Genomic DNA, 12,159 nt, shown 5'->3' with positions numbered 1-12,159 from the left:
TACACATCAGCACCTAAAGCCAGTGGGCTCACTGAAACTCTTAGCAAGCAGTTACAGTCAGTATCAGAACGGGATATTAACAATAAACTGGTCTTAAATACATCTAAAACCAACAGCATTGTATTTGGTTCAAAGCATTCTCTTAGACCTAAACTCAACTGGAGTTGTGCATAAAGGGTGTGACCATTGAACAAGTTGAAGAAGCTGAACTCCTAGGAGTAACATTGGTCAGTTATCATGGCCAAGTTATATTGACAAAGTTGTTGTGAATATAGGGAGAGGTATGTCTGTTATAAAAATATGTTCTGCATTTTTGACACAAAGATCAACTTAACTAGTTTATCAAGCTCTGGTCTTGTCCCATCTTGATTACTGTCTGGTAACATGGTCAGGTACAACAAAGAAAGACCTAGCCAAGCTGCAGCTGGCTCCAAAAAAAGCAGCACGCCTAGCCCTTAACAGCACATACAGAACTAACATCAACATGCATGATAGTCTTTCATGGTTGAGGGTTGATGAGAAATTAACCACTTCTCTTCTAGTCTTTTTAAGAAACATTTGTGTGTTGAAAATGCCTAACCACTTGTATAATCTATTTGCATACACTTCCAACAGACATACCCACCAGACACGATACTATAGGTTTCTTCACTGTACCCAAACCGAAAACAGATGAAATGCGTCGCTCAGTTATGTATAGAGCCATGTCATCATAGAATGCTCTGCCACCAGAGGTTACTCAGGCAAAAAGCAAGTTTAGCTTTAAAAAACGGATAAAAAACAAAATATTGTATCACAGCACCTCTCCTCTTTCTATAGATCTAAATTAACTGCATTGTATATAAGAATATGAATATGTATGTAGGAATAGTGTGTAAATAGTATTTTGGTTGTCTCTTGGTGTCTTTCCTATATATAACTCTTATAGATATAGATTTTCTATATATATATTTATTTTTCAAATTTTTATTTAATGTAATATTTATGTTATTGTCTATAACTGTTCTGTGCTTTGTTTTGTGTTTGCATGTTTTATGTGGACCCCGGGAAGAGTAGCTGCTGCATGTGCAGTAGCTAAGGGGGATCCTAATAAGTTAAACTCTCTCTCCCTCTCCACAGATGATGGTGAATAATTAGAGAGTGCTTACTCAGGTGACACAGAATGAGAGGTCAAGGTCCAGAGATTTAGAGGAGGGAGTGGATGTCCTCAGAGATGTTGAGAGGACAAAACCAAGCTGTCAGATAATGTTAATGACATAATACGCCTTATTATTGAAAATGGTTCAGTGCTATCTGCGATCCTTGGGCCCTCCCCTAAACCCTAACCCTAACCTTAACCCCTACCCTAACCCTAACCATAACCCTTACCCTTAACCGTTTTAAATGTCAACTTCAATGGGGTGGGGACGTCCCAAGGATCCCTGAAAGCACGGACCATTGAAAATGTACCTTATTGTTATTTTAATGTGTTCAATGTTATGTCAAATGAATGTATGCTACTGTCAGTAACTGTAGTAACTTTTGTGAGATTAAACTTTTGCAATAAAATACCAAAAACACTGACAATACAGCCTTTATAATGATGATTGAGAGTTGAGTTTCCCCTAGTGGTCTTACAGTGTCCAATAACTCTGGTGACCCCATAACAAAAGCCAGCCAGGGTTCATAATCAGCCTAAAGACAGTTGTGCACCTCTGGCTGGGGATCTACAAGGCCAATGATAGGCAGAACTGTGGATTGGATGTGGCATCATCTTGACCTCTGAATTAATACATTTCCCTGAGAACTGTATTGAGGACACATTTTAAATGAAGAAGTTAGACATGACATTTGTGTCATTGTTAAGTAGTTCTTTTAGATTAGCTGGATGTTTACTGAGGTTTGTACTTAAATAGGACAACCCATATGGGGGCCACTGTTGTAGACTGGGTCAACTCTTAGTTTCTCATGCATTGTTGGATCAATAGGAAAGAACAGTCTTTATCTGAATCAGGGATCATTTGATACATTGTAGAGTGAGGAGACATGCAGGCTGTTTTTGGACTAGCGTTGGTGATGTTAACAGGACTGTCTCATGGTAAGATGATCCTTTATTTGTGTTCTGATTCAGTTTGATACTTTTTGCATTGCTTTCTATTTTGCTCAGAAAAAGTCAGAATTGTGAGGGATGGATATTTTTCACTCTTTCCTCAGGCATGGAGACCTACTGTAATGCTACACTGGATTGAGCTCAGTGTTATGAAAGAAAGGTTGAGAAACACTGTTACATCACACAGGTCATGTGTTCACTCCGTGGTGAAAAAAGTACCCAATTGTCATAGTTGAGTAAATGTAAAGATACCTTAATAGAAAATGACTCAAGTAAAAGTGAAATTCACCCAGTAAAATACTACTTGAGTAAAAGTCAAAGTATTTGGCGTTAAATATACTTACGTGTCAAAGTAAATGTAATTGATAAAATATACTGAAGTATCAAAAGTATAAATCATTTCCTGTTCCTTATATTAAGCAAACCAGACGGCACCATTTTATTTTATTTCATTTTTTTAGCCAGGGGCTCTCTCCAAATGAAGCATAGGGGTGGAAACATCATGCTTTGGGGCTGTTTTTCTACAAAGGGACCAGGACGACTGATCCGTGTAAAGGAAAGAATGAATGGGGCCATGTATCGTGAGATTTTGAGTGAAAACCTCCTTCCATCAGCAAGGGCATTGAAGATGAAATGTGGCTGGGTCTTTCAGCATGACAATGATCCCAAACACACTGCCCGGGCAACGAAGGAGTGGCTTCGTAAGAAGCATTTCAAGGTCCTGGAGTGGCCTAGCCAGTCTCCAGATCTCAACCCCATAGAAAATCTTTGCAGGGAGTTGTGTTGCCCAGCGACAGCCCCAAAACATCACTGCTCTAGAGGAGATCTGCATGGAGGAATGGGCCAAAATACCAGCAACAGTGTGTAAAAACCTTGTGAAGACTTACAGGAAACGTTTGACCTGTGTCATTGCCAACAAAGGGTATATAACAAAGTATTGAGTAACTTTTGTTTTGACCAAATACTTATTTTCCACCATAATTTGCAAATAAATTCATTAAAAATCCTACAATATTATTTTCTGGATTTCTTTTTCTCATTTTGTCTGTCATAGTTGACGTGTACCTATGATGAAAATTACAGGCCTCTCTCATCTTTTTAAGTGGGAGAACTTGCACAATTGGTGGCTGACTAAATACTTTTTTTCCCCACTGTAAGTAATACTTTAAAGTATTTTTACTCAAGTACTTTACACCACTGTGTTGACTGTGAGCATTGTAATGGTGCCCTGATGTGGGAATTAATTTATTCCATTGAAAATCAAGTTGTGTTTTAATAGAACTTTAGTTTGTGAAATGAATTAACAATGAGGGCCACAGAAAATGTTGTGGCAGGTCAGATATGTTCCCCTGGATGCTATTGTTAAAGAAGGGATGATGCCCATATGCTAGCCTGGTTCCATACTTTATATGCTCTGTAGCCACCTATTCTATAATTGTACTGCTATCATTGTTGGGCCAGCGCCCTTTCAGTTACTGGCCCAACGCTATGACCTCAAGGCTTTGTTGTTCATGCAACACATGATGTAACGTATAATAAATTATTTCAATAATGTATAGATGGTGTCATGAATTATAGATGACGCCAAAGTAAAATACATTCGACTAGGATTTTTTTGTTTTTTTATTTGCATTTTGTATTGTAAATGATTGTATCACTGTGGAGTGACACTTTAATAACTGTTTCTAACTCTAAATGAGATAATTGGCATGGCAATGGACAAACACAGAGAGGAGTTGGCTACACAGCACAAACAGACTGGACCACCAGGCTATCTGTATGCCACTACAGGGAAATACCATACTGACTATCATAAATACTGTGTCAGATAAATAGAATGTATACAACCAGAAAAACGATAGTACTTTCAGCTGCATTTGTGATCTGAAAAAGCAATTATTATCAAAAGCAATTAAAAAGCAATTGCTTGTTTGTTTTCAACCTATTTTCAATAAAGTAGACTATTCTAAATGTATATGGAAAGAATTCACACAGAGATAATAATCTAAAAAAATCCAACAAAAACAAATATTTGCGAGAGAGAGATATAAAGAGATAAAGAGAGGTTACTGGACCTCATTCTGGACCTCATTTCTCATGATCTACTACTTCCAAAACATTCTGGACCTAATTTCTCATCTTCTACTGTTTGTTTAAAGCACAACAAACTAAGTGACTATGTTCAGGGTTTTCTGACTTTTCTATCGGCCCTCTGAAAGAAATGTTATCACACATACTGTAGCACTTCCCTTCATGAAGAGCCATTGCTGAGGTGTTGTCACGCCCTGGCTCTGGGGACACTTATGTTGAGCCAGGGTGTGTAGATCTATGGGTTTTGTTTCTATGGGTGTTTATTTCTATGTTGGCCAGAGTGACTCCCAAGCAGAGGCAACGAGTGTCAGCTGTCGTGGGTTGTCTCTGATTGGGAGCCATATTTAACTGTCTGTTTTTCATTCGGGTTTGTGGGATTTTGTTCGTGTTTGGTTTGTTTATTGACCATTGACTGTCACGTCATCGTTTTGTTGTTTTGGTCGTGTGATCATTTATTAAATAAATATGTTCACATTCAACGCTGTTCCGTGTTCGGTCATTGTCACCGTGGACGTTACGAGTCGTTTTGTTGTTTTGTTTGTTGTATACATTATCACTGTAGATAATAAATATACAATGTTCGTTCAACACGCTGCGCATTGGTCTACTTCTCTCCCTGACGATCGTGACAGGTGTAGTCAGTGAAACATCACAACATCATAGACCACATCTCAAGTCGCCAGTTCTGAGGTCTCCTATTTCCTAGAATGATGGGCTAAAGTGATCTTCAGACGTGTAGGCAACCCAGGTTTAATATGTTATATATAATATCTTTCAGTACACCCTGTCTTTATTGTAGCTTTCTAAATGTTCTAAAAGGACACATTACAGACGCTCAATTAAATAAAAGTAGGACATAGCTACACAATACAAAGCAGCTTTAGTGACAGTTTGAGTAATATTCTGAGTCCATTATTTTTTTTCATTCAAAGTGGGGATCGCCTTTGTGAGTAAATGGTTGCAGGACATACTAAGACATATCTATAGGCCTTTGTTGTGACAGACTTTATTAACATGCATGCTGTGTATGGACTTCTAATGATGGTAGTTGGACAGTCTTATGGTAAGCAAAATCAATTATGCAGTATCTCACAGATATATTAGAATTGTATTTCCATCTTATGACTATAATCAGTGATAAACAATCATTCATTCCAAAACAAGTTTTTTAATGATTTTGCTTGTAAAATGATCATATTGGTCACAAAGTCCATCAGTGAAATGATAAAAGAGGTTCAGTTGACAACGTTATCATTTTGTCTCTGTCCTCAATGGCAGAAAGGTTCAAACTGTTTTCTAAAGCACATCTTATTTTGCATCCAATAACAAACCCAATTCAACAAGGTTTGAGCCCCCACAAAGTGCTATATAAACCCAGTCCATTATAAAGTTATGTTACTGTGTCTAGCCAACAGCTGCAGCTTAAAATGAATCAGTTGCAGCCGGTCGAAGACACCAGAGAGTCACAAACCACTATTAGGGAAACATTGGACTTTGATCTGCTGGTCCTCTCTGTTTCACTTCTTATTTCGCTCACCTCTCCTCTTCTGAAATTTCTCTCTATTTCTCTCTATTTCTCTCTCTCTCTCTCTCTCTCTCTCTCTCTCTCTCTCTCTCTCTCTCTCTCTCTCTCTCTCTCTCTCTCTCTCTCTCTCTCTCTCACTTCTTTATTTGTTTTCCAAATTATCACAATCTAAAATCGAGTGAAAGAGCCTACTAATTGTGAAGAAGAAGGTAGTGTTAGTTCAAAATTACACTGGTAGAAAATAGAGGATTGCAAAAAAATTGACGATTTTGTTGAAGTACAATAGGTTCATTTGCTAAGTTGAGCACCGCTAACTTGATTAGCATGACTGCTGAAATTAACAGTAATCTTTCCAGGACATAGACATTCCTTGTATTGGCAGAAAGCTTAAATTCTTGTTAATCTAACTGCACTGCCCAATTTACAGTAGCTATTACAGTAAAAAAAAATGCCATGGTATTGTTTGAGGAGATTGCACAACAACAAAAAACGTATCACAGCAACTGGTTTGATACATTCAACTCTGAAGGTAAATAATGTATAATGATTTGTCATCCTAAGGGTCCCAGAGATAACATGTAGCATAGTTTTCAAATCAAATCAAATCACATTTTATTGGTCACATGCGCCGAATACAACAGGTGCAGACATTACAGTGAAATGCTTACTTACAGCCCTTAACCAATAGTAAAACAACAACAAAAAAAGTGTTGAGAAAAAAAGAGCAGAAGTAAAATAAAATAACAGTAGGGAGGCTATATATACAGGGGGGTACCGGTGCAGAGTCAATGTGCGGGGGCACCGGCTAGTTGAGATAGTTGAAGTAATATGTACATGTGGGTAGAGTTAAAGTGACTATGCATAAATAATTAACAGAGTAGCAGCAGCGTAAAAAGGATGGGGTGGGGGGGCAGTGCAAATAGTCCGGGTAGCCATGTTTAGCTGTTCAGGAGTCTTATGGCTTGGGGGTAGAAGCTGTTGACTTGGCACTCCGGTACCGCTTGCCGTGCGGTAGCAGGGAGAACAGTCTATTTTGTTTGATAAAATACATTTTTATATTCAAATGTAAGAACTGTGTTCTACAGTTTGAACCCTTGCTGTCTCTGGCTCCACACCCACCCCGCCCGGCCATCTAGATGTGTGAAAGTTAGTGTATAAGCTAATGATCCATCATGTATGACATTCCTGGGAGTGTGTAAACTTACATTTTGTATTACCATATCATTTTTGTATGTTCTTTATAGTTATGTACTTGAAAATGTATCAACTGACCAATTTGGGCAGACTAGATACAAAATGTCCAGTATTGCAATGCTTCACTGGACAATCTGAACCTTTGCACACACACTGCTCCCATCTAGTGGCCAAAATCTAAATTGATCTAAACTGCAATATTATATTGTGGCCTTTCTCTTGCATTTCAAAGATGATAAAATAGAAAACACATGTTTTTTTGTTTGTATTATATTTGACCAGATCTAATGTGTTATATTCGCCTACATTAATTTCACATTTCCACAAACTTCGAAGGGTTTCCTTTCAAAGTAGCCTTCTCTGACACCAGGTAGCCTTGAGGTCAGAGCGTTGGGCTAGTAACTGAAAGGTCACTGGCCCCACAATGATAGCAGTACAATGATAGAATAGGTGACTACAGAGGATATAAAGTATGGAACAAGGCTAGCATATAGAAGCATCATCCTTTCTTTAACAATAGCATCCAGGGGAACATATCTGACCTGCCACAAAATTTTCTGTGGCCCTCATCGTTAATTCATTTCACAAACTAAATGTAAAAACAAACTCAAACCTTGAATTTCTATGGAAAAATGCATTCTCTTCACTAGGCCACCATTAGGAGGCTCACATTGGACACATTACCTGTGAGGTATAACATTGATTCTCAACCTTTCTTGCACAAGGGATGGTCCTTCCTCCTTGGAGGAGGGCCTTAAGTTAAACTAGCAGTTGAGAACTGACCGAGTTGGTGTCAGAGAAACACTAACAGACACAGCTGTAGAAAGGGCATAGTGTTTACTAAATAACTTCCAGTATATGATTTGACATGGACCTGCTACAGAGCTAGGTCTGTGGTGCAGAAATACAAAGTTCTCACAGACTAAATTTAGTCTGATCGTTTCTTCTGTATCACATTTCCTCTTACAGCCCTCATGTAAATCTAGTCTCAAGATCTCTTGTTCACTTGTGTGTGTGGTTTATCCTACTTCTGTTTTGTATCTTATTTAATGCCTTATCTCATACATTGGTATGTGAAATGAAGAAGTGAGATCAAGACTGTGTTCAAACACTTCCTTTTTCATTCCTGGAGTGACACAATCTATCGCGTGTTTTTCTCAAACATCCTGGTCACACAATGTGGCAGGTTCATGTAGTTAGCAATCTGAGTTTGGTATTTGTATAGTGAATCTACAGTTGCCAACACATATCAGTGGTTGGCCTTTGTGAAGACAACATGCTTGTGGTGTTTGGACTCCTGGTGATGTTAACCGGACTCTCTAATGGTAAGAGGCTACAGTTGTTTGTCTATGGAGGTCATGCATGTTCTAACAATAAGGCAGTGTTAAAAAGGGTGTTTAACTGTATAATTACAACAGAATACAATGCTGTGTTATTATGAGAAGAAAAGAAACAGAAACCAATCAATGCAATAGGCCTATCATAGAGCATCTCAAGTTTGATGGCTTATATACTTCCCAAGCAAGCTTAAATTATTTACTTGTCAAATTAGATATTTTTCTATCCCTTATTTTACAAGGTAAATTGACTGAGAACACATTCTCATTTACAGCAGCTACCTGGGGAATAGTTACAGGGGAGAGGAGATGACTGGGCCAATTGGAAGCTGGGGATGATTAGGCGGCCATGATGGTATGAGGGCCAGATTAGGAATTTAGCCAGGACACCAGGGTTAGCACCCCTACTCTTACCATAAGTGCCATAGGAACTTTAGTGACCACATAGAGTTAAGACACTGGTTTAATGTCCCATCCAAAAGACGGCATCCTACACAGGGCAATGTCTCCAATCACTGCCCTGGTGCATTGGGATATATATTATTTGTTTTAGACCAGAGGAAAGGGTGCATACTACTGGCCCTCCAACACCACTTCCAGCAGCATCTGGTCTCCCATCCAGGGATCGACCAGTACCAACCCTGCTTAGCTTCAGAGGCAAGCCAGCAGTGGGATGCAGGGTGTTATGCTGCTGGAGCAATCATAATGTTACAAAATGAAATTCTATTAGAGTTTCAGAGGAATAATAACTGTAATCACTATCAACAAAAGTGTCCCTTTTCCCTCCTTTCCTCAGGCATGAAGGAGAAATCCTGTGATGCTAGACAGAACATGTCATGTCACGGAACTCTGGGAGAAACTGTATATCTTCAGCTGATGAATAACGCCACGGGGTCTGAACTCAAATTCAAGAAATTCCCCACTAGTGTTAATATAGAGATATTCAAAATGAAAAACAACACAGTGATAATCCATGACTCCATTAAAGCTAGATCAGAGTTCTTTATCAACAACGGGACATTTAGGATAGCGAACACAGAAAGCAGTGATTCTGGTGAATATCTCTTCGAAATCTATAATTCAAGTGGAATAAGTTTGAGCACCAGAAGAGTACAACTGAAAATTGGCGGTGAGGAGCTAAAAAGCTCATATCTATTTGCCAAATAAAAATCTTCCAAAGAAGCTAAAGGCTTCTTGAATGTTGACATGCATGATTTTTGAGGGACTGTTTGTCAAACATTGACTAGTGATAAATATATGATCAAATGTTTTTTTGGGTGTAAAATGCTCCTTTGACAGCTTACATACATGAACCCTCTTGCTTCTCCCCCATTTCTGTCCACCTTATCATGTAGGAGGATCCGATGGGCCTATCATTGCGTCACTAGTAGCTGTGGTCCTGGTCCTTACAGTGGTGGTGGGAGCTTACTGTATTCACAAGAGGGGGACACCTCCACAGGCTCCAGGTCAGTAGTGTGACAGTCTAACAATTCTAACAAACCTCAAAGATTACTATCTACAGTATACTGATGGTTACCACATTCAGTCAGCTCATGTGACTGTTGTTTCAGTGTTGTAGCTCACTTTAGGACTGTTTTTATGTGGCTTTTATACTTTGCATAGTGTAGGTTCATTTCTATAGGGCTATTTTCAGACTTACAGACAGGCTAAGTGCACGTGAAGGAGGTCAATCTATTAGTGCTAAAAGCCCCAATGCATCAGTTTTTATATCAAAATCAAATCATTTCTGGGTAACATTTAAGTACCTTACTGTAATAGATTGGCATTAAAATAGGCAAAAGTAGCTTTTAGCAAATCATTATTTTTCAAGCAAAAATTTTGCTAGGACAGTCTGGGAGTGGTTGAGTGGGAAATGGAAAACTGAAAACTAGCTGTTATTGGCAGAGAGGTTTGGAACTCTCTTTGTTATTGGTCTATTAACCAATTTACCACATGGTGATGTCACCATGCAAAGCTGAAACTCCCACCTATGCAAACCTGCTGAATAGAAGGTCCTGTGTAGATTGTATTTTCAACCAGGAAATTACACTGATCAAATGTTTTCACACTTTTGTGATTTTCATCAACTGTTGTACAATATGATATAAAACAGAGGAAAAACATATTTTTAACTGCACTGGGCCTTTAAGTAGGCTTTTGACCCTCGAAGTATAATTGTCAACAAATGATCTGTGCATTAGCAACCCCCCCCCCCTCCAAACACTCATGTCACATCTCCCCAGTCCCCACAGATGCTGATGAGAGTCCAGAATTGGAATATGCTGACGTCACTATTCTAAAGAAGATGGATAAACCCCCGGAGGTTCCAGAGGAGGTGAAGTATGGACATGTTGTAGTGTTGGAGGGTTCCAGACAAACCAAAGAGAGAGACAGACCTGAGAGGCTGGAGGATACTGTGTATGCTGGAATACAGCTTGGCCAATGAGAGAGTTTCTTCAGTGTAGGTTGGTCTAGTATTACAGCTTTGTTGCTTCATGTGTTACTGTAACTAATTGTATCTAACTTTCCCATATTTCTGTAGATATTTTCATGAAATGTAGATGAACAACCCAACAACTAAACTGTATACACTGGCTGTAGTGAGTACGTCTGTTATTGATTTAACATGTTTTTTACCCTTTAAAGTCTTAACATACAGCCATACCAACCATTTCTATCTACAACATGTTATTACACAGTAGTAACAGTAGTAACAGTAGTAACAGTGTTAACAGTGTTAACAGTAGTGACAGGGGTAGCAATGGTAACTGCAGTAAAAGTAGTAACATTGGAAACAGTGGTAACAGTAGTAACGGTGGTAACTGTAGTAACAGTGGTAACAGTAGTAACAGTTGTCATTCACTGCAGAAGTTTGTGATGGAGAAGATGTCCCTGTAGTGTACAATTCTGTGAAACACAATTCTCACTATTATCCTCAATGGTAGAATGGGTCAAACTGTTTTCTTAAGCACGTCTTGTTTTGCATCCAATAACAAACCCAAGTCAACAAGGTTTGAGCCCCCAGAAAGTGCTATGTAAACCCAGTCCATTATATAAAGTCATGTTATTGTGTCCAGCCAACAACTGCAACCCAAAATGAATCAGTTGCAGCCGGTCGAAGAAACCAGAGAGTCACAAACCACTATTAGGGAAACATTGTACTTTGATCTGCTGGTCCTCTCTGTTTCACTTCTGATTTCTCTCACCTCTCCTACTCTCAAATTCCTGTCTCTCTCTCTCTCTCTCTCTCTCTCTCTCTCTCTCTCTCTCTCTCTCTCTCTCTCTCTCTCTCTCTCTCACACACTCTCTCACACTCTCTCACACTCTCTTACACTCTCTCACTCTCACTCTCTCTCTCACTCACTTGTTCATTTCTCCTGCTCATGGTGTAGTGCTAATGTTTTAGCAACCAGAGCAATGAAAATGTAAATGACGTCATCATTTCTTAATGTTTTTACAGACAGATGTAGCCTATTGAATATAATTATAGAATATGCATAAAATGCATCCTCCAATAGAAATGTCTGCCTATGCCCACACTTATTGTCAAAAATCAAATAAAAAATGTATACCCTCAAACACCAAGTTATGCATACGTAATTTCAAAATAGGCCATGTCATCATCACTGTCATTCGTAAATGATAATTCTTTGTTTTACCAGCGAAATGTCCAAACTGCGTCTGCATGCACATGTTTTGATACCAGTCAGTTTCATGGGAATACTGTTTCATGAGCTAATTAGAGCAGTTGGTGTTAAGAAACTATACAAACTATACTGAACACTGGGGAGCCAGGCCCAGCCAATTAGAATGAGTTTTTCAACATAAAAGGGCTTTATTACAGACATAAATACTCCTAAGTTTCATCAGCTGTCCGGGTGGCTGGTGAATAAGTCAGAAGCTGCACATTTTAGAGTGGATTT

The 12,159-nt window shown here is 38.8% G+C and overlaps 1 protein-coding gene across 1 annotated transcript; it reads left to right on the top strand.

The window, feature by feature from the left end:
• Window positions 1-8,131: 8,131 nt before the first annotated feature.
• Window positions 8,132-11,812, top strand: LOC311104901 (uncharacterized protein). The gene is made up of 4 exons (XM_084146873.1): window positions 8,132-8,224; window positions 9,033-9,365; window positions 9,592-9,702; window positions 10,480-11,812. Exons 1-4 carry the CDS (start codon window positions 8,176-8,178, stop codon window positions 10,680-10,682), a joined length of 696 nt encoding a protein of 231 aa, XP_084002999.1. The 5' UTR covers window positions 8,132-8,175; the 3' UTR covers window positions 10,683-11,812.
• Window positions 11,813-12,159: the final 347 nt, after the last annotated feature.

The sequence above is a fragment of the Coregonus lavaretus genome (assembly GCF_964263955.1).
Source record: "Coregonus lavaretus genome assembly, chromosome: 29".
Classification (NCBI taxonomy): Eukaryota; Metazoa; Chordata; class Actinopteri; order Salmoniformes; family Salmonidae; genus Coregonus; species Coregonus lavaretus.
The sequence above is the reverse complement of the archived record's forward strand: the minus strand, read 5'-3'. Positions and strand labels throughout refer to the sequence as shown.

What these genes read in the sequence shown, in the direction of transcription:
- LOC311104901 (XM_084146873.1), top strand. Translation starts at nt 8,176, where the DNA reads ATGCTTGTGGTGTTTGGACTCCTGGTGATGTTAACCGGACTCTCTAAT. An exon ending in GTTAACCGGACTCTCTAATG is followed by an intron (nt 8,225 to 9,032) that starts GTAAGAGGCTAC and finishes TCCTTTCCTCAG; the next exon opens with GCATGAAGGAGAAATCCTGT. An exon ending in GACACCTCCACAGGCTCCAG is followed by an intron (nt 9,703 to 10,479) that starts GTCAGTAGTGTG and finishes ACATCTCCCCAG; the next exon opens with TCCCCACAGATGCTGATGAG.